The following is a 22,620-nucleotide window of genomic DNA, read 5'->3' as shown; positions in this document are numbered from 1 at the left end:
CTGCTTATATACACACAGCTCATCATGATAAGGGTCTTATCTGACCCCCAGATCTCCTGCCATTCCCGCCCCTCCAGACAGACTGGCGCCCCCATAGAGCCATAGTTCCCTAGAGTCCCCGTAATACAGAGGCAGTGGTTTCAGGGTGATCCCAGGGGAGCGGCGGCTATTCCCGGGTACCAGTGGAGAGCTCCATGACCCTAAGGTGTCCCAGTCCTAAAAGTGACATTCTTCGACGGGGGCCGGAGCGGCAGCTGATTGAAGGTACACCTGGTAAGCCAGGGGGAGTAGGGTGGGTCCGAAACCCCAAGTTCCAAAGGGAGCTCCCTTCCGGCAATCACCATACCTTTTGCCCTCCCTAAGGGGTACCAATCCCCAAAAGAGCGGAGCTCTGGGACAGTGGGCCGCTGGAGTGACCTGGGGTAAATGTCGGCGAGCGTCCTGGATAGTCCGGCCGGGCCAGTAGTTCCAGGAGCCTGGCCAGCCGGAAAGGGGTCAGGCGGTAAGCGATCAGCTCTTCCATGAGGGGGTGCAAACGGTAAAACATGAGACAGAGTTTGGGAGATCCTGTAAGCCATGAAAGGGTCAAAACTAATGTAATAAACAGTGAGCCAGGTAGTAGGGGGTGGGGGCAGCCATGGCAATCTGGTATCCATGACAGTGTATACAAAACTTTAGTCTATTTGCTACCCATCAGTAGCTGTAAGCTTGAAAGTGCTTGGTCAGATGATTGCTGCATCAGATGACATTCCTTTTGCAAGGTTTCACAAGAGACCTCTACAACTTTGCATGGTTCATCGATGGGGCAAGAACTATATGACCAATAATCACTAAAGACACAATTCTCTTGGGTTGGGGTGTAGTATGGGGTCCAGGAGAGCACATGGAGTTTGGTCACCTCAGTAGGCGAGGTTACCAATAAAAATCTTGGAACTCTGTGCAATTTTCATGTCCTTTCAGATCTGGCCTCTTCTGAAGAGAGAGGCTTACCTGCATTGTATTGTATTAACAAGGAGGGGGAAGATTCCTTTAATAAAACACTACCGCCGGATTGACAAGGATTATATTTATTACGTCCATCACAGCCGAAAATGCGTTAATAAAGATGAAGATTTCTTTTAAATAATACTTTATGCAAGGGTTACACCTGAGTTTCACCCATTAGATGTCATCACCCAAGGACATGGTATTTACTGTGCTGTTGACCACATGGAGCGTTGTGCTTCTAGGGGTTATCCGCACTTGTGGAGTAGAGGGCCAAACAGCTGTCTCGGAGAATCTGACTCTAGGGGACCGGGATACTAACTGAGGTCCCTAGCATTGTTGTTGACGACGTACATACCACTGATCAAGTCCAACAAGAGAACTGCAATATGGGGCTAGAAGTGGATGCGGTCTGCGGTGCCCTCATTGGAAATACTCTATGCCTCTACGTGTTGAACTCTTTATTTGCAGTCAACATTTTTCAACTTTCTGGTTTGAGATTGTATATATTGCTTACCCCAAGATCTGCCACAAATAGACACCTTAATGGTGTTGGGGATGCTGAGCCCCTCACTTTTACTCTGAATATCATAGGAGGGGCTTAAAAAAACCATCAAGGGGAACACAGTTTCTTAACGATGGAGGAGGCGTCACAAATCTTGAATTGAACAGAGGACAATTGCTGTATGATTTCTGTGATTCACATCCCAGGAGTGAACAACTGGGAAGCAGATTATCTTAGTCAACAGTCTCTTCATCCAGGGGCATGGTCTCTACGTCACATCTGTTGGTTTTCAATCAGAATGTAGAACTATGGGGTCTACCAGATATATACCTTTTGGCTTCTCATTTAAGCAACCAACCTTTGAGATACTATGCAAGATCCATGGATCCTCAGGTGGAGTTTGTAGATGCTCCTTGCTTGCAAAAGTGATAGCTTGGATCAAGCAGGAACTCTCATCAGTGATTTTAAATGCTCCAGCCTGGTCCCGCAAAACTTTGTTTGCAGACCTGATTCAAAAATCCAGTTTTTGCGAATCTCCCTTATTTTTAATCAACATGAGGATTTAATGACACAATATGATTGATTATTTTTTTACATAAAATTGTTTTGTTTCCCCCCTAGACAGTATGAAACAGAAGATTGTAGTTCTGTCCTTTTTGTCCCAATTTAAAAAAAATAAAAAAAGATTAAAATTCTACTTGCAATCTATGAAGGACAATCCTCTAATTTATTTGTTCATTTCTCTGATCTACGTAAAGGTCAGAAGGCCACATCAGTTACTTTAGCTTCTTGGCTAAAACACTTGATTCACTAGGCTTACTTGGAGGTGGGAAAGTCTCCCCAAAACACATTACAGCCCATCTACTAGATCGGTTTCCCCTTTCTGGGTTTTCAAAATTGAAGCTTCTGTTAAACAAGTTTGCAAAGCAGCAACATACTTTCACTAAATTCTTCCCACCCAATTACTTGTCTGATCCACAGCTTGGGTATTAATTCCCAGGTGTAATGGCTCGTGGACTCTAGCCACCTTATGAAAGAAAAACATTTACCTGAAACTCCTTTCTCTCATGGTGCGGTGTCCACGAGACCCGACCCCTTTCATTATTATTTACTTCATTTTTTTTTCTGGTGTAGATCTAGTTTGCTTCTTTCACACCTTTCTACTTCTCCTTGCTTGGTCGTCAGACTGGTATACCAGAGAGGTGGGAGAGATTTAGTGCTGTTAGAATTTTGGGAATATTTGCCTCCTCCTAGTTGCCAGGAGTTCATCCCAGAAGTAATGGCTCAAGGATACTCACCACTATGAAATAAATTAATTTTTATTAGGTAAGCATACATTTTGCTTTATATTTGTTTTTTATCATCTTGTGCAAATTGTCTCCTATGTTAAATGTTACCTTATACTGTTGATTTTGAATTTGCTGTATATGTATGTGTAAATAATAAAAATATATATGTATGTATGTATGTGTAAATATATTATTATTATTTTTATTTTTATTATTTTTATTATTTTTATTATTATTATTTTATTTATTTATTTATTTTACAGATACATGTACTGGACAGACTGGGGAGATACTCCAAGAATAGAACGTGCTGGAATGGACGGCAGCATCCGTAAAATCGTTGTTGACACAGAAATATTTTGGCCAAATGGGTTAACTATTGATTTAGAGGAGCAAAAATTGTATTGGGCAGATGCAAAGCTTAGTTTTATTCACAGGGCTAATTTGGATGGTTCATTTAGGTAATTATGTTTTACTGCTATCTTTTTCGTTAGTAGGCCTTTTTATGGTCCTGTAAATTGAATGTTTATTTAGTTCCTTCTCCAGGGTCAAATGAGTCAGGTGAATTTAGTAAAACAAGGCTATTGGAGAATTGGTACATTTGCACTTCATAACAAAACTTAAAATCTCCGTTCATGGAGGGGTGAGTAACATTGTTAAGTCGAAATAAAACAAAAGCCAAAGTCTCCAGAATTAATGTTCCAGATTAAAACAAAGCTAGAGACACAAAATCTACTTTTGTTGGTGGGGGACCTGCTGCCTTATTCCTAGAACATTCTATTCCTATTGAGGGGTTGCTGGATTTGCAGGAATTATTGCAATCTTGCCTGACAGGTGCATCTCTGCTTTGAGTAATGGATTATGTACAGAGCACCTACCTAGATGGAGGCTATGGTTTAAAGGATATTAAGAATTGTTGTATAGAGCACAATTTAATAAAACAAAACATCAAAGTCATAAAAATCAATCTGTTAGGATAAGCATGAAACCATGCACCTTAACACGACATAATAGATACAATTCCTTAAAATTCTTAAACAATATAATAACAATCTAGCTGGTTCAATCCTATTGCGAATACAAACAGTGGCAATGTTAACAAGGATATATAACCATGTATTCTAGCCTAATGATCTATGATTCGTACAATGATATCCTAGATATTCCCATAAAGGGGGGGCTCATAATGTCCAGTGAGATGGTGAAGTTCACTTCTAATGTTACAGTTACAACTTGCCTGACGTTCCAAAATTGTACATGCAGAATGTAAGTGATATCCCAATATTGGGAGGGACTTCAGATGACACTTAGGTTGATGAATTGCAATATGATGATATGCAGTAAGATGATATGCCCCCCTTTGTGTAACTATCTTAGGATATAATTTTAAGAATCATAGATCATTAGGCTAGGATACATGGTTATATATCCTTGTTAATATTGCCACTGTTTGTATTCGCAATAGGATTGAACCAGCTAGATTGTTATTATATTGTTTTTAAGAATTTTAAGGAATTTTATCTATTATGTCGTGTTAGGATAAGCATGGAGCCATGCACCTTAACAGATGTTTTGTTTTATTAAATTGTGTTCTATACAAAAATTCTTAAAAAAACCTTTAAACCATAGCCTCCGTCTAGGTAGCCACTCTGTACATAATTCATTACTTGCTAGGTGCCTATTGTCCAGAGCCACAGGTTTATTTGCCTTAGCGCTAGGTTTCCCAACATTTTAAGGTCAATAACTCCATCTCTGCTTTGGACATGCAATGATCACACAGCAGGCATCCCCTGGAAAGCTGTTTATTTTAAATGATTCTAGAATTAAATGTTGTAGTGGTCTTGCAATTAATTGTATAAATGCATTTATTTACCTTGGCAACACCTCCCACATCCTTTTATGTGAGGTTACCGATTATCATGGCATACATTGTTGTAAATCTGCATTGTTTATTTCTCTTGCAAGGTGTATCCAGTCCACGGATTCATCCTTACTTGTGGGATATTCTCATTCCCTACAGGAAGTGGCAAAGAGAGCACACAGCAGAGCTGTCCATATAGCTCCCCCCTTAGCTCCACCCCCCAGTCATTCTCTTTGCCGGCTCTAGCAGTAGGGCCTCTCCACGGGAGGGTAAAGTGAATGTGGTGTTAGATTTGTAGTTTTATATCTTCAATCAAGAGTTTATTTCTTTCATGTAATTAGCAAGAGTCCATGAGCTAGTGACGTATGGGATACACATTCCTACCAGGAGGGGCAAAGTTTCCCAAACCTCAAAATGCCTATAAATACACCCCTCACCACACCCACAAATCAGTTTTACAAACTTTGCCTCCTATGGAGGTGGTGAAGTAAGTTTGTGCTAGATTCTACGTTGATATGCGCTCCGCAGCAGGTTGGAGCCCGGTTTTCCTCTCAGCGTGCAGTGAATGTCAGAGGGATGTGAGGAGAGTATTGCCTGTTTGAATTCAATGATCTCCTTCTACGGGGTCTATTTCATAGGTTCTCTGTTATCGGTCGTAGAGATTCATCTCTTACCTCCCTTTTCAGATCGACGATATACTCTTATATATATACCATTACCTCTTCTGATTTTCGTTTCAGTACTGGTTTGGCTTTCTACAACATGTAGATGAGTGTCCTGGGGTAAGTAAGTCTTATTTTCTGTGACACTCTAAAGCTATGGTTGGGCACTTTTTTTATAAAGTTCTAAATATATGTATTCAAACATTTATTTGCCTTGACTCAGGATGTTCAACATTTCCTTATTTCAGACAGTCAGTTTCATATTTGGGATAATGCATTTGAATATATCATTTTTATCTTACCTTAAAATTTGACTTCCCTGTGGGCTGTTAGGCTCGCGGGGGCTGAAAATGCTTCATTTTATTGCGTCATTCTTGGCGCGGACTTTCTTGGCGCAAAATTTTTTTTCTGTTTCCGGCGTCATACGTGTCGCCGGAAGTTGCGTCATTTTTGACGTTTTCATGCCAAAAATGTCGGCGTTCCGGATGTGGCGTCATTTTTGGCGCTAATAGCATTTAGGCGCCAAATAATGTGGGCGTCATTTTTGTCTCCACTTTATTTAAGTCTCGTTATTTTTTGCTTCTGGTTGCTAGAAGCTTGTTCACTGGCATTTTTTTCCCATTCCTGAAACTGTCATTTAAGGAATTTGATCAATTTTGCTTTATGTTTTTTTTTCTATTACATATTGCAAGATGTCCCACGTTGCAACTGAGTCAGAAGATACTACTGGAAAATCGCTGCCTGGTGCTGGAACTACCAAAGCTAAGTGTATCTGCTGTAAACTTTTGGTAGTTGTTCCTCCAGCTGTTGTTTGTATTAAATGTCATGACAAACTTGTTAATGCAGAAAATATTTCCTTTAGTAAAGTACCATTACCTGTTGCAGTTCCATCAACATCTAATGTTCAGAGTGTTCCTGATAACATAAGAGATTTTGTTTCTGAATCCATTAAGAAGGCTATGTCTGTTATTCCTCCTTCTGGTAAACATAAAAAGTCTTTTAAAACTTCTCTTTATACAGATTAATTTTTAAATGAACATCATCATTCTGATTCTAATGATTCTTCTGATACAGAGGATTCTGTCTCAGAGGTTGATGCTGATAAATCGTCATATTTATTTAAAATGGAATTTATCCGTTCTTTACTTAAAGAAGTCCTAATTGCATTAGAAATTGAGGATTCTGGTCCTCTTGATACTAAATCTAAACGTTTAGACAAGGTCTTTAAATCTCCTGTGGTTATTCCAGAAGATTTTCCTGTTCCTGGTGCTATTTCTGAAGTAATTTCCAGAGAATGGAATAATTTGGGTAATTCATTTACTCCTAAACGTTTTAAGCAATTATATCCTGTACCATCCGACAGATTAGAGTTTTGGGACAAAATCCCTAAAGTTGATGGGGCTATTTCTACCCTTGCTAAACGTACTACTATTCCTACGGCAGATGGTACTTCCTTTAAGGATCCTTTAGATAGGAAAATTGAATCCTTTCTAAGAAAAGCTTATCTGTGTTCAGGTAATCTTCTTAGACCTGCTATATCATTGGCTGATGTTGCTGCAGCTTCAACTTTTTGGTTGGAAACTTTAGCGCAACAAGTAACAGATCATGATTCTCATAATATTATTCTTCTTCTTCAACATGCTAATAATTTTATCTGTGATGCCATTTTTGATATTATCAGAGTTGATGTCAGGTTTATGTCTCTAGCTATTTTAGCTAGAAGAGCTTTATGGCTTAAAACTTGGAATGCTGATATGTCTTCTAAATCGACTCTACTTTCCCTTTCTTTCCAGGGTAATAAATTATTTGGTTCTCAGTTGGATTCTATTATCTCAACTGTTACTGGTGGGAAAGGAACTTTTTTACCACAGGATAAAAAATCTAAGGGTAAAAACAGGGCTAATAATCGTTTTTGTTCCTTTTGTTTCAACAAAGAACAAAAGCCTGATCCTTCATCCTCAGGAGCAGTTTCAGTTTGGAAACCATCTCCAGTCTGGAATAAATCCAAGCCTTCTAGAAAAGCAAAGCCAGCTTCTAAGTCCACATGAAGGTGCGGCCCTCATTCCAGCCCAGCTGGTAGGGGGCAGATTACGTTTTTTCAAAGAAATTTGGATCAATTCTGTTCACAATCTTTGGATTCAGAACATTGTTTCAGAAGGGTACAGAATTGGTTTCAAGATAAGACCTCCTGCAAAGAGATTTTTTCTTTCCCGTGTCCCAGTAAACCCAGTGAAAGCTCAAGCATTTCTGAAATGTGTTTCAGATCTAGAGTTGGCTGGGGTAATTATGCCAGTTCCAGTTCTGGAACAGGGGCTGGGGTTTTATTCGAATCTCTTCATTGTACCAAAGAAGGAGAATTCCTTCAGACCAGTTCTGGATCTAAAAATATTGAATCGTTATGTAAGGATACCAACATTCAAAATGGTATCTGTAAGGACTATCCTGCCTTTTGTTCAGCAAGGGCATTATATGTCTACAATAGATTTACAGGATGCATATCTGCATATTCCGATTCATCCAGCTCACTATCAGTTTCTGAGATTCTCTTTCCTGGACAAGCATTACCAGTTTGTGGCTCTGCCGTTTGGCCTAGCTACAGCTCCAAGAACTTTTACAAAGGTTCTCGGTGCCCTTCTGATTGTAATCAGAGAACAGGGTATTGTGGTATTTCCTTATTTGGACGATATCTTGGTACTTGCTCAGTCTTCACATTTAGCAGAATCTCATACGAATCGACTTGTGTTGTTTCTTCAAGATCATGGTTGGAGGATCAATTCACTAAAAAGTTCATTGATTCCTCAGTCAAGGGTAACCTTTTTGGGTTTCCAGATAGATTCAGTGTCCATGACTCTGTCTTTGACAGACAAGAGACGTCTAAAATTGATTTCAGCTTGTCGAAACCTTCAGTCACAATCATTCCCTTTGGTAGCCTTATGCATGGAAATTCTAGGTCTTATGACTGCTGCATCGGACGATATCCCCTTTGCTCGTTTTCACATGCGACCTCTTCAGCTCTGTATGCTGAACCAATGGTGCAGGGATTACACAAAGATATCTCAATTAATATCTTTAAAACCGATTGTACGACACTCTCTGACGTGGTGGACAGATCACCATTGTTTAGTTCAGGGGGCTTCTTTTGTTCTTCCGACCTGGACTGTAATTTCAACAGATGCAAGTCTTACAGGTTGGGGAGCTGTGTGGGGGTCTCTGACGGCACAAGGGGTTTGGGAATCTCAGGAGGTGAGATTACCGATCAATATTTTGGAACTCCGTGCAATTTTCAGAGCTCTTCAGTCTTGGCCTCTTCTGAAGAGCGAATCGTTCATTTGTTTTCAGACAGACAATGTCACAACTGTGGCATACATCAATCATCAGGGGGGGACTCACAGTCCTTTGGCTATGAAAGAAGTATCTCGAATTCTGGTTTGGGCGGAATCCAGCTCCTGTCTAATCTCTGCGGTGCATATCCCAGGTATAGACAATTGGGAAGCGGATTATCTCAGTCGCCAAACGTTGCATCCGGGCGAATGGTCTCTTCACCCAGAGGTATTTCTTCAGATTGTTCAAATGTGGGAACTTCCAGAAATAGATCTGATGGCTTCTCATCTAAACAAGAAACTTCCAAGATATCTGTCCAGATCCCGGGATCCTCAGGCGGAGGCAGTGGATGCATTATCACTTCCTTGGAAGTATCATCCTGCCTATATCTTTCCGCCTCTAGTTCTTCTTCCAAAAGTAATCTCCAAGATTCTGAAGGAATGCTCGTTTGTTCTGCTGGTAGCTCCAGCATGGCCTCACAGGTTTTGGTATGCGGATCTTGTCCGGATGGCCTCTTGCCAACCGTGGACTCTTCCGTTAAGACCAGACCTTCTGTCGCAAGGTCCTTTTTTCCATCAGGATCTCAAATCCTTAAATTTAAAGGTATGGAGATTGAATGCTTGATTCTTGGTCAAAGAGGTTTCTCTGACTCTGTGATTAATACTATGTTATAGGCTCGTAAATCTGTATCTAGAGAGATATATTATAGAGTCTGGAAGACTTATATTTCTTGGTGTCTTTCTCATCTTTTTTCCTGGCATTCTTTTAGAATTCCGAGAATTTTACAGTTTCTTCAGGATGGTTTAGATAAAGGTTTGTCCGCAAGTTCCTTGAAAGGACAAATCTCTGCTATTTCTGTTCTTTTTCACAGAAAGATTGCTAATCTTCCTGATATTCATTGTTTTGTACAAGCTTTGGTTCGTATAAAACCTGTCATTAAGTGAATTTCTCCTCCTTGGAGTTTGAATTTGGTTCTGGGGGCTCTTCAAGCTCCTCCTTTTGAACCCATGCATTCATTGGACATTAAATTACTTTCTTGGAAAGTTTTGTTCCTTTTGGCCATCTCTTCTGCCAGAAGAGTCTCTGAATTACCTGCTCTTTCTTGTGAATCTCCTTTTCTGATTTTTCACCAGGATAAGGCGGTGTTGCGAACTTCTTTTGAATTTTTACCTAAGGTTGTGAATTCCAACAACATTAGTAGAGAAATTGTGGTTCCTTCATTATGTCCTAATCCTAAGAATTCTAAGGAGAAATCGTTGCATTCTTTGGATGTTGTTAGAGCTTTGAAATATTATGTTGAAGCTACTAAGTCTTTCCGAAAGACTTCTAGTCTATTTGTCATCTTTTCCGGTTCCAGAAAAGGCCAGAAAGCTTCTGCCATTTCTTTGGCATCTTGGTTGAAATCTTTAATTCATCATGCCTATGTCGAGTCGGGTAAAACTCCGCCTCAAAGGATTACAGCTCATTCTACTAGGTCAGTTTCTACTTCCTGGGTGTTTAGGAATGAGGCTTCGGTTGATCAGATTTGCAAAGCAGCAACTTGGTCTTCTTTGCATACTTTTACTAAATTCTACCATTTTGATGTGTTTTCTTCTTCTGAAGCAGTTTTTGGTAGAAAAGTACTTCAGGCAGCGGTTTCAGTTTGAATCTTCTGCTTATGTTTTCATTAAACTTTATTTTGGGTGTGGATTATTTTCAGCAGGAATTGGCTGTCTTTATTTTATCCCTCCCTGTCTAGTGACTCTTGCGTGGAAAGATCCACATCTTGGGTAGTCATTATCCCATACGTCACTAGCTCATGGACTCTTGCTAATTACATGAAAGAAAACATAATTTTTTTTTTTTTTTTAAAGAGCTTTATTATAATATAGTATTATTAATTACAACAGTAGTATCATATACACAGTAATTGTTCTTCAATATAGTCAAATTACATTGACCTCTTTTTCGGAGGTGACATGAATACACTGTACAATCATATTCGCTCTGAGTTTTGCACTTTTTTTTAACCATCTAACAATTTCTAAAACAGAAAAATAACAGTAATAATAGTAATACTTTCTAACCGGGGCACATCTGTCCCCTAGACATATTAGGAAAAGAACAATATTAATAAATAAATTTAACTAAGATACTCTACAGCCCCTTACCCTGTGATCTATCATGATATTCATAGTATCTATTATGTTGTACATAAGGTAAAGTCAGTGGGAGGAGAGAAAGAGACCAAGAAGAAGGGAGAGAAGGGGAGGAGGGGAGGGAAAAAATAAATAAAAATAAATAAATATAAAGGGGGGGGAGGGAAGGGGGGAGCCAGTCACTCAGCCAGTGCAGCTTCCCACTTTGCTACCATCAATTCGTGCGTTATTGCTTTATCCTGTTCCCCGTAATGTCTTTTATCTAAATTTAATGTAAGTGTTACCTGGGATATCCAGTTGTTTAGTGTGGGGATTGATGTCGATCTCCACCTCTGGGGGATAAGTGCTTTAGCACTGTTTAAGAAGATTAGTAGTAGTGACATAAGAGGTGCTTCATCAATTTTGGGCAAGTGATAAAATAGCATAATTTCTGGTCTTGGAGGTAACGAGATGGAGAATTTATTTTTAATAAAGTCCAGAACCGCTGTCCAAAATGGGGCAATCTTATCACAGCTCCACCAGATGTGCAGGAGGTCAGCCTCCCCCCCACAACCCCTCCAACACTTCCCATTTGTTTTTTTATATATTTGCCGAATTCTGGAGGGAGTCAAATACCATCTAGATATAAATTTAAAATTCATTTCCTGTATGTTTGCTGAAACAGAAGATGTCTTGTGTAAATGGAAGATTAACCCCCAATCCTTGGGATCTATATGTGTGTTCAGGTCCAGGTTCCATCTGTGAACATATGATGGCACAGCGTCATTGGGCGTCATTAGTTTATATAGTTTAGAAAAAATGTGTCTTGCAGGACGCTCCTGCATACATATGCTCTCAAATGTGGTAGGCCGTCTAATCAAGAGAGATCGTTTAGTATGCGAATGTATAAAATGGGCAACCTGGGCGTATGAGAACCATGATGTGAAGACCGAGTCCTCCATTGCCATCAATTCATCTTGTGGTATCATTTTACCATCCCGTATCAGAGAGCCAATGACTCTATTCTGTATGTGAGTGTGCGCTATATTGACGTGTAAATGTCTGGATAACGGAATCTCAGGATTCCCCATAAAGGGCGTCAGAGGGGATGGAATAGATGATATATGCAGTGAAGTATTTAAAAGTTTATCCCAGTGGTTAAATAATTCATAAAGGAGGGGATATTTTTTTATTAATGTAGGCCTGTGTTGTTGTGGGAGCCAAGCAAGTGCTCCCACATTTTCCACATTCAGGATGTCTGCATCCAGTCGGATCCATTGTTTCTGATCCGACTGAGAACACCACTCCGGTATTCGCTGCAGCAAAGAAGCCGTCCTATAGCTGGTTAAGTCGGGAACACCCAATCCCCCTCTCTCCCTAGGCAGATACATTGTTTTTCTCTGGATTCTGGGTCTAATTCTGTTCCATATAAATGCCTCCACTCTGGACTGCAGTTTATGAAGATAATGATAGGGTAATGGTAGAGGTATAGTTTGGAGTAAATAGAGGATACGGGGCAGGACATTCATCTTTAGTATCTGGATCCTGCCGAACCAAGAGAAGGGTCTGTTCCTCCACTTGGAGAGGTCATTCATGATTTCATTTTGGATAAGATGAAAATTGGCCTCTGCTATCTCCGTGGGATTTGCTAGCAAATAGACACCTAAATATTTAAGTCTGTGGGGCTGAACCCTCAGGGGGCAAAAGCTCGCTACTCTGTCCATAACACACTGGGGAACCGACACATTGAGAAGCTCAGACTTTGTGAGGTTAAGATGAAAGTTTGAGAACGTGCCGTATGTTTGAAATTCATGGAGCAGGGCTGGAATGGATTTGTCTATTTCTGTTAAAGTTAACAGAACATCATCGGCGTATAAGGCCGCTTTATATTCTGTGTTGGCTACTTTAATGCCTTTTATCCGTTGGTTATGTCTAATTTTATGTGCCAGCACCTCTATAGAAAGGGCGAACAGAAGAGGGGACAGGGGGCACCCCTGGCGCGTACCATTGCTGATTTGGAATGAATCCGATAATATATTATTAACTTTGACTTTAGCTGTGGGGCATGAGTATAATGCAAAGATTTTCCCAATGAATCCCTCCCCTATATTCATGTATGACAGGGTGGACCTAAGAAATTTCCAGTCCACCCTGTCAAAAGCCTTTTCGGCGTCAGTGGATATAATTGCTAGGGGTATTTGATTATTTCGCGAGTATGAAATTAGTTGGGTCACTTTTAAGGTGTTATCCCTAGCCTCCCTCCCTGGGATAAAACCCACCTGATCTGTGTGTACTAGCTGTTTTAATAAGGGGTTTAGTCTGTTAGCTATAACTTTAGCATATACTTTTACATCGGTATTCAAGAGGGATATGGGGCGAAAGTTTTCTGGTTTTGTGGGTGGTTTCCCTGGCTTAGGTAGCACCGTGATATGTGCTTCCAACATATTTTTAGTAAAGCTTGTGTCATCTTGTATGGAGTTAAATAAGTTCGTAAGTTGGGGGGCAAGTGTTTGTATGTATGTTTTATAATATTTATTACCATACCCATCCGGCCCCGGGCTCTTGCCCACTGGTAGATCTCTAATAGCTTCTACAATTTCCTTAATCGTAAAGGGATTCTCTAATAATTTGGAGTCTTCATCGTTAAGTTTAGGAAGGGCAGGGGAGGAGAGGTAGTTTGTCAGTTTGTGGTCATTACTGTCAGAGTCCAAAAAGGGTGCATGGCCCTGCTCCCGTTTCAGGTTATATAAAGTGGAATAATAGTTCCTAAATGTTTCTGCAATGTGTAAACTGCTCTCACTTGTTTGTTCTGACTTATTCTGTAGAGAGTGTACATAAGCTTTTAGTTGTTTTCGGCGTAAAGCCCTGGCTAAGAGGCGCCCCGCTTTATTTCCATGTTTATAGTAGTGTTGTTTTAATGTAAAAGTACTACGTTGCTGTTCACACTGTAAAAATTGCTGCAATGCCATTCTATTATGTATGAGCTGTTCGGACAGATTTTTATTGTTTGGGTCTCGCTTGTGGAGTTGTTCTGTTACACTGACGGCGTCTAGTAACGTTTTATATTGTGCTCTAGTTCTTTTCTGTATACCTGCTTTGAACTTAATAAAGTCGCCCCTAATAACGCATTTATGCGCTTCCCAGATTGTGGTAAATGGTATGTTATTCGTGTTGTTTAGGTGGAAGTACTCTGTTAGAGCTTTATCAATGGCAATTTTGAGTAAAGGGTCATTCAGGAGAGCATCATCAAGCCGCCACTGAAATGGCATCATTGGCGCTTCTGGCCATTCCAGCATACACAGAACCGGGGCATGATCCGACCATGTTATAGGTAGGATTTTGACCTCCCGCACATAAGACAAACTCAATGGGTCCATTAGAAAGTAGTCTAGTCGGGAATAAGTTTGGTGCGGATGTGAATAAAAGGTGTAATCCCTATCCCCAGGGTGGAGAGTGCGCCACACGTCATGTACTGTTATGGTGCGAAGACTATTACCTATACTTTTGATATGTTTCTTGGGTATTATTGATGTTCCCCCAGAGGTATCTATACTGGGGTCTAGTGGCACATTGAGATCTCCTCCCAAGATGAGAGAGCCTTTTTTGTAATCTAATGCGGTGTTTGCTATGCCCTGAATAAACGAATGTTGGGCTGAGTTAGGCGCGTAGACATTTATAATTGTAACTGGTCTACCAAATAGGAGACCAGTGAGTGTCAATTGCCTGCCTTCTCGGTCCCTCTCAATGTGTATCAATTTGAATGGTATATTCCTATGAAAGAGAATCCCTACTCCGCACTTTTTTTGTGGACTTGAGGAAAAAAACATATTGGGGTATATTGTGGAGGACCACCCAGGTTCCTTCTCTCTCTTGAAGTGTGTCTCTTGTACCAGTACTATATCCCCTTTCAGCCTTTTAAATTCCCGCAACGCCGTTGCCCTTTTTTCAGGTTGATTGAGGCCCTTAACGTTTAATGTTATAAGTGTGATTGTGCGCGGCTGGGATGCCATAATCTATTTCTGGCTCATGGCTGGGGGAAGAGAGGGAAAAAAAAAAAAAAAAAAAAAGGGAGGTGCTGAAGGGAAAGGATATAGGGGGTTAAAGAGAGGATAAGTAAAAGAAGATAGAAGGTACGTGTATAGTAAGTACTAGTAGACCGTATATAGGGAGGGAGAAGAACAAAGGGATAGAGTATCAGAACGGGGGTCATGCTAATGGTCTGCAGGGTCCACAAAAGAGATTTGTTGTGATTAATAAACTAGCTTGAAAGACACCTAGCCTAGCTGTAGTTTAAAGTGGTATATATAGGTTATGTATGTTTAGTAATTGACAACCTTCCTCTATGTACTTGAGGCAAATATACTTAGTATTCATGCTCTTTGTTGTGGCTACTAAGCCCTTCGTGTGAGTCATCTTACATGTCTGCATGTGCCCAATAAACCTTCCTGGGTTGAGACCCATAAACTCATATATACATATCAATTCTCTCCGGATTGGAGAGTTCAACTTATAGTTACTTTCTAATTTGAAAATATGTTCATGCACTACAAACATCAACCTTAATATCTTTAGAAAGCAAAAACACCTCAGCCCATCAATAAAAAGTGAGGGGAATATTTCTCAATAACAGTTATCGTAGACAAACCCTTTTTCTCTTTCCTTTTCTTCCCCCCCCCTTCCAAACAATTAAACATATCAATTGGGTCGTCTGCTGAGAAAAGCAACGTATTCTAGTAAAGATAACTGATCATGCCTATTATATAGGCCAGCAATTCAACAAATATAATGCAATGCAACCCTGCATAAGTCTCTAGTCCATAATAACTCTTAGGCCTAGAAATTTTGAAGCAGAAAAAAAAAACGAAAAAAAAACAGCTGCCCAAGGAAAAGTAACATTTATTTAGGGTTTAAGGCATTTTGAGCTACTATACTTATCGTATATGTCTGTCTCTGGAGGGTCTCAGATATCCATTGCTTGATTCTCAACATAATCTTGTCTTATTATCCAATCTCCCATTACTCATATTGCATCTTGATATAAAATTCCGATCCATATCAGTCCTCACTGGGAGATTGATCTACTCTTTCTTCAGGAGACTCCCCCTGAGTAGCAGCCCTCTGTTCAGGTTTAGTTGTTGGGTCGGGAATCGTCACTCCCAGAACCCTGCTGAAGCCATGTAAATCTTCCAGACTGCGATAGATTGCCGTTTTTCCATTTCTAGAGGCAATTATACTCACGGGGAAGCCCCATCTGTAATTGATTTGATTGGATCTCAGTATCTCCGTGATAAACCTAAGATCCCTCCTTTTCTGTAAAGTGGTTGGGCTTAAGTCCGAAAAAATAGATATTGATTCCAGCATGGGTTAGTGGTGCCTTTGCCCTGGCATTGCGCATAATATCTTCTTTCTCAGCGAAGTTAAGGACTTTTACGATTATGTCTCTTGGAGGAGCTTTACCTGTAGGCTTCGGCCTTAAAGCTCTATGTGCCCTCTCCAAAATGACTTCTGGTGAGTTTGGCGTTCCCTTAATAGTACGAAAAAGCTCCTGAAGATATCCGTTGAGGGCTGTTGGGTTGACCGTCTCCGGCACCCCCCTAATTCTCAAATGATTCCGCCTGTTGCGGTTATCCAGGTCCTCAACTTTGTCCATTAAATTATATATCAGATTTTCTTGATGCAAGACTTGTTTATTGACTTCTTGGACATCAGTATATAATGTTTCATGTGCTTCTTCTAACGTGGTTACTCGTCTGGTAATTTTATTTATGTCTTTTCTTATTTCGCCAAAGAGGCCCTTTACCTCCTTCAGGACCTCTTTGATGTCATCCTTGGAGGAGAGTGTCTTAAGATCCTCTCTTGTGAGATTGGTGTCCTGGTGCTTGTGAGTGTCCTGTTTCTGCACTGTAGATTCTTTTCCCATTTGTAATGTGTCAGCTTCCATTACGGTATCTGGTGTTTTGAGATATTGGGTCATGGTTGTGGTTTTATGAGGTTTATCTGATTTGGGTGCTTTTTTGAGTGGCATGTCTTGTCTTATGTTAATCTGAATCCTTATCCCCTGTGGGGATTAAGTAACTTCACTGTGCTCAGGCTGCTCTTTATAGCAGTATATTATTATATAACAGTCTTATTTGTTATATTATACCCCCATAAAAAGTATTTAATATATGTGAGTTGTGCCGTGACTGATCCGTTGTACCCTGTACTCTGCTGGGGAACGTGGCAGGGCCTCCCTGCTGTGTACAAAACTGAAGAGCTCTTGTGTAAACTGAGGCCTGTGCCGAGGAAGAAGCTATTCTAGTTGCGTTGCGCACGCTGCCCTATACATACACTGGATGCCCCTGCTAGTAATGAGGCTCGTGTTATACAAGAGGTGAGTTGTTGTCTCACCTCCCTGATGCGATCTTAAGGCAGCTGCGGCCGTTTCTATCTTAAGGCTTCCCCTCTGCTGCGTGGCGCTGAATCAGCGCGGCGGTACAAACACACCAAGCCTGCTGCGCACAGGCTATCTCCTCTGTTCCTCTCTCGGGCACACTGATAGGTATATGCGAGGGCAACGATCGTTACTCCCTTAGACAAGTGACTCTGTGTCAGCAGAGTAAGGGTCTACCATGCCGTCCAGTTTCAGATGCTGTGGGATACGGGCTGTCAGCTATGGCGCCTGTTGTGTGTTTCATGCAGCACTGTTCCCCTTTTAGCTGGATGCAGCGGTTATGGGCTATATAATTTGTTCTAGGTCCATGTGTACATAGTCACATAAGTTTTCAGATGTAGATTCCTAGGCTAAGTGTACATTTTATGTCCCTGCAAGACCTTTTAGCTACGGAGCTAGCTTAAACTGCAGCCATCTTCTTGCGTGGCCAAGCTCCGCCCCAAGAAAACATAATTTATGTAAGAACTTACCTGATAAATTCATTTCTTTCATATTAGCAAGAGTCCATGAGGCCCACCCTTTTTGTGGTGGTTTTTGATTTTTTGTATAAAGCACAATTATTCCAATTCCTTATTTTATATGCTTTCACACTTTTTTTCTTATCACCCCACTTCTTGGCTATTCGTTAGACTGATTTGTGGGTGTGGTGAGGGGTGTATTTATAGGCATTTTGAGGTTTGGGAAACTTTGCCCCTCCTGGTAGGAATGTGTATCCCATACGTCACTAGCTCATGGACTCTTGCTAATATTAAAGAAATGAATTTATCAGGTAAGTTCTTACATAAATTATGTTTTTTAAATGGTACAGGTTTGTGCTATTTACTCTCTGGCAGAAAAGTGATGAAGAATTCTGCTGAGAGGAAAACTATTTTAGCATGTTGTAACTAAAATCCACTGCTGTTCCCACACAGGACTGAGGAGTACCAGAAAACTTCAGTTGGGGGGAACAGTTTGCAGACTTAACTGCATTAAGGTATGTTTCAGTCATTTTTTTTCTAGTCAAGACATGCTAATGCTAGAAGACTGACAGGAATCCCCATGTGGGAAGGGTAAGCCATGTTCTGAGACTCAGTATAGAATTAAGGCTTATTTAACAGGGCTCAATAGGCTGGTTGACACTGTTGCAGGGTAATCGATTATTTTATTTCACAAAATACTCATTGTAGACACTTTTAAACACTTTTAGTGTGTTTATTACGGTTTTTTTTTCCACATGGCATAATTTCAGTCACCTAATTGGGATTTTGAAGGCCTCACAACTCTGGAGTGGGAGGGGCCTAATTTTGCTCCTCAGTTGCGCAGTTACTATTGACAGGCTGTTCATGCTGCTTCACATGGAGGGTCCAGAGACTGTTTGAGGACTTCAAAGAAGCTTGTTTTCCCCAGAACTAATCCCTAAGGGCAGGTAGGGCCACAGCAGGTTGCTGTGGCAAGGTGCTGTAGTTTGTTAACCGGTTGTGGGCTTTAGGCTGCTCCGGTTTGGGCATTAAGGGGTTAATCAGGCTGAAACTTGTTGTGCAATCATATTGAAGCATTAGGCACATACTGTGAAAATTTCAAAAGATTTGGTAAATTTTTCACTGTTTTGTAAAATTGTGTGCGCTTTTTATTTCTTAAAGGCGCAGTACCGTTTATTCAAATTGTGATTTTTATTTGATTAAAGTGTTTTCCAAGCCTGCTTGTGTATAATACTAATCTGTTAAACATGTCTGACACTAAGGAAAAGCCTTGTTCTATGTGTTCAGAAGCCATGGTAGAACCCCCTCTCAAAATGTGTCCCAAGTGCACTAATGTGTCTATACACTTTAAAGATCATATTGTGTCACTTAAAAATATAGCCCTAGATGATTCTCTGACAGAAGGTAATGAGGATAGTCCGCCTTCCTCTCCCCATGTGTCATCACCAGTTACGCCCGCTCAAGCGATACCTAGTACCTCTATTGCATTGGCACCTATTACATTGCAACAACTAGCGACATTCATGGATAATTCCCTTGCGGCCTTTCTATCCAAACTGCCAGTTTTTCCTAAAAAGCGCAATAGCTCTGTTTTAAGAACAGATGAGGAGCAGTCGGAAGCTTTGGGAGGTTTATCTGATGTACCCTCACAACACTCTGAAGTGGGAGCGAGGGAGGTGATGTCTGAGGGAGAAATTTCTGACTCAGGAAAGGTTTCTCAGCGGGCAGAATCAGATTCACTAGCGTTTAAATTTAAGTTGGAACACCTCCGCGTATTGCTTAGGGAGGTTTTATCCACTCTGGATGATTGTGACCCTATGGTGGTCCCAGAGAAATTGTGTAAGATGGACAAATATCTAGAGATCCCTGTATACACTGATGCGTTTCCAATCCCTAAGAGGGTGGCGGATATTGTTGCTAGGGAGTGGGAGAGACCAGGTGTCCCTTTTGTTCCCCCCCTATCTTTAAGAAAATGTTACCCATAACTGATCCCAGGCGGGACGCGTGGCAGACGGTCCCTAAGGTAGAGGGGGCAGTTTCGACACTGGCCAAGCGCAAAACCATCCCAATCGAAGACAGTTGTGCTTTTAAAGATCCTATGGATAAAAAGTTAGAAGGTTTACTAAAGAAAATATTTGTTCAACAAGGTTTCCTTCTCCAACCTATTGCCTGCTTTATTCCAGTAACCACTGCAGCGGCTTTTTGGTTTGAGGCGCTGGAGGAGTTGCTCCAGAGGGAGACCTCATATGACGAAGTCATGGATAGAATTAATGCTCTAAAACTGGCTAATTCTTTTATCACAGATGCCGCTTTGCAATTAGTTAAATTAGCGGCAAAAAATTCTGGTTTTGCCATTATGGCGCGCAGAGCGCTTTGGCTCAAGTCATGGTCGGCCGACGTGTCGTCCAAATCAAAATTGCTAAATATCCCCTTTTAAGGGAAAGACCCTTTTCGGGCCCGAGTTGAAAGAGATTATTTTGGATATCACCGGGGGAAAGGGCCATGCTCTCCCGCAAGATAGGCCTTTCAAGGCTAAAAACAAGGCTAATTTTCGTTCCTTTCGCAACTTCAGGAGCGGTCCTGCTTCAACCTCTGCAGCTGCAAAGCAAGAGGGTAACGCTTCACAGCCCAAGGCAACCTGGACGCCTTTGCAGGGCTGGAACAAGGGTAAACAGGCCAAGAAGCCTGCAGCTGCTACTAAGACAGCATGAAGGGGTAGCCCCCGATCCGGGACCGGATCTGGTAGGGGGCAGACTCTCTCTTCGCTCAGGCTTGGGCAAGAGATGTTCACGATCCCTGGACATTAGAGATTCTTACTCAGGGATATCTTCTAGAATTCAAGGACTCCCCTCCAAGGGGAAGGTTCCACATTTCTCGTCTGTCTACAGACCAGACAAAGAAAGAGGCGTTCTTACGCTGTGTAGAAGATCTACTCAAGATGGGAGTGATATATCCAGTTCCAATTACAGAACAAGGACTGGGCTTTTACTCAAACCTGTTTGTGGTTCCCAAAAAGGAAAGAACTTTCAGGCCAATCCTGGATCTAAAAATCCTAAACAAATTCCTCAGAGTCCCATCATTCAAGATGGAGACCATTCGAACAATCTTACCTATGATCCAGGAAGTTCAATATATGACTACCGTGGATCTAAAGGATGCATACCTACATATTCCTAACCACAAAGATCATCATCAGTTCCTAAGGTTCGCTTTTCTGGACAAGCATTACCAGTTTGTGGCCCTTCCTTTCGGTTTGGCCACTGCTCCCAGAATTTTCACAAAGGTGCTAGGGTCCTTTCTGGCGGTACTAAGACCGCGGGGCATTGCAGTAGCACCTTATCTGGATGACATCTTAATACAGGAGTCGTCTTTTCCCAGGGCCAAGGCTCACACGGAGATTGTACTGGCCTTTCTAAGGTCTCACGGGTGGAAGGTGAACATCGAAAAAAGTTCTCTGTCCCCGCTCACAAGGGTTCCCTTCCTGGGAACACTAATAGACTCGGTAGAAATGAAAATATTTCTGACGGAGGTCAGAAAGGTAAAGCTTTTAACTACTTGCCGAGTTCTTCATTCCATTCCTCGACCTTCTGTAGCTCAGTGCATGGAGGTAATCTGATTAATGGTAACGGCAATGGACGTAGTCCCTTTTGCTCGAATACATCTCAGACCACTGCAACTGTGCATGCTCAAACAGTGGAATGGAGATTATGCAGATTTGTCTCCTCAAATACAACTGGACTAGGAAACCAGAGATTCCCTTCTCTGGTGGTTGTCTCAGGATCACCTGTCTCAGGGAATATGCTTCCGCAGACGGGAGTGGATCATTGTAACGACCGACGCCAGTCTGTTAGGCTGGGGTGCGGTCTGGGACTCTCTGAAAGCTCAGGGCTTATGGTCTCGGGAAGAGTCTCTTCTCCCGATAAACATTTTGGAACTGAGAGCTATATTCAACGCACTTCAGGCATGGCCTCAACTAGCGGCAGCCAAATTCATCAGACAACATTACGACTGTAGCGTACATCAATCATCGGGGGGAACAGAGTTCCCTAGCGATGAAGGAAGTAACCAAAATAATCAGGTGTGCGGAGGATCACTCCTACCATCTTTCAGCAATTCACATCCCAGGAGTAGACAACTGGGAGGCGGATTTTCTAAGTCGTCAGACTTTTCACCCGGGGGAGTGGGATCTCCACCCGGAGGTTTTTGCTCAGCTGACCCAGCTATGGGGCATTCCAGAGTTGGATCTGATGGCGTCCCGTCAGAACACCAAACTTCGGCTCTACGGATCCAGGTCCAGGGACCCCAAGGCGGCATTGATAGATGCTCTAGTAGCGCCTTGGTCCTTCAATTGGCTTATGTCTTTCCACCGTTTCCTCTTCTCCCTCGTCTGGTAGCCAGAATCAAACAGGAGAAGGCTTCGGTAATTCTGATAGCGCCTGCGTGGCCACGCAGGACTTGGTATGCAGACCTAGTGGACATGTCATCTGTTCCACCGTGGACACTGCCAACGAGGCAGGATCTTCTAATACAGGGTCCATTCAAGCATCCAAATCTAGTTTCTCTGCGGCTGACTGCTTGGAGATTGAACGCTTAATTCTATCTAAGCGTGGTTTCTCTGAATCAGTTATAGATACTCTGATCCAGGCTAGAAAGCCTGTCACCAGGAAAATTTACCATAAGATATGGCGGAAATATCTTTGTTGGTGTGAATCCAAGGGTTACTCGTGGAGTAAGATTAGGATTCCCAGGATATTGTCTTTTCTCCAAGAAGGATTGGAGAAAGGTTTGTCAGCTAGTTCCTTAAAGGGACAGATATCTGCTCTGTCTATCCTTTTACACAAGCGTCTGGCAGAGGTACCAGATTTTCAAGCGTTTGCTCAGGCTTTAGTCAGAATCAAGCCTGTCTATAAACCTGTGGCTCCGCCATGGAGTCTAAATTTAGTTCTTTCAGTTCTTCAAGGGGTTCCGTTTGAACCTTTACATTCCATAG

The 22,620-nt window shown here is 41.6% G+C and overlaps 1 protein-coding gene across 1 annotated transcript in view; it reads left to right on the top strand.

The window, feature by feature from the left end:
• The window catches only part of LOC128635700 (low-density lipoprotein receptor-related protein 5), a 1,026,620-nt gene that overhangs the window by 142,601 nt on the left and 861,399 nt on the right, over positions 1–22,620 (top strand). The window contains exon 2 of the mRNA XM_053688826.1: positions 3,042–3,239. Within this exon, the coding sequence (XP_053544801.1) occupies positions 3,046–3,239 (194 nt within the window). The 5' untranslated portion in view covers positions 3,042–3,045. The remainder of the gene's footprint in view (positions 1–3,041; positions 3,240–22,620) is intronic.

Source organism: Bombina bombina, chromosome 7 (genome assembly GCF_027579735.1).
Source record: "Bombina bombina isolate aBomBom1 chromosome 7, aBomBom1.pri, whole genome shotgun sequence".
Lineage (NCBI taxonomy): Eukaryota > Metazoa > Chordata > Amphibia > Anura > Bombinatoridae > Bombina > Bombina bombina.
The sequence above is the reverse complement of the archived record's forward strand: the minus strand, read 5'-3'. Positions and strand labels throughout refer to the sequence as shown.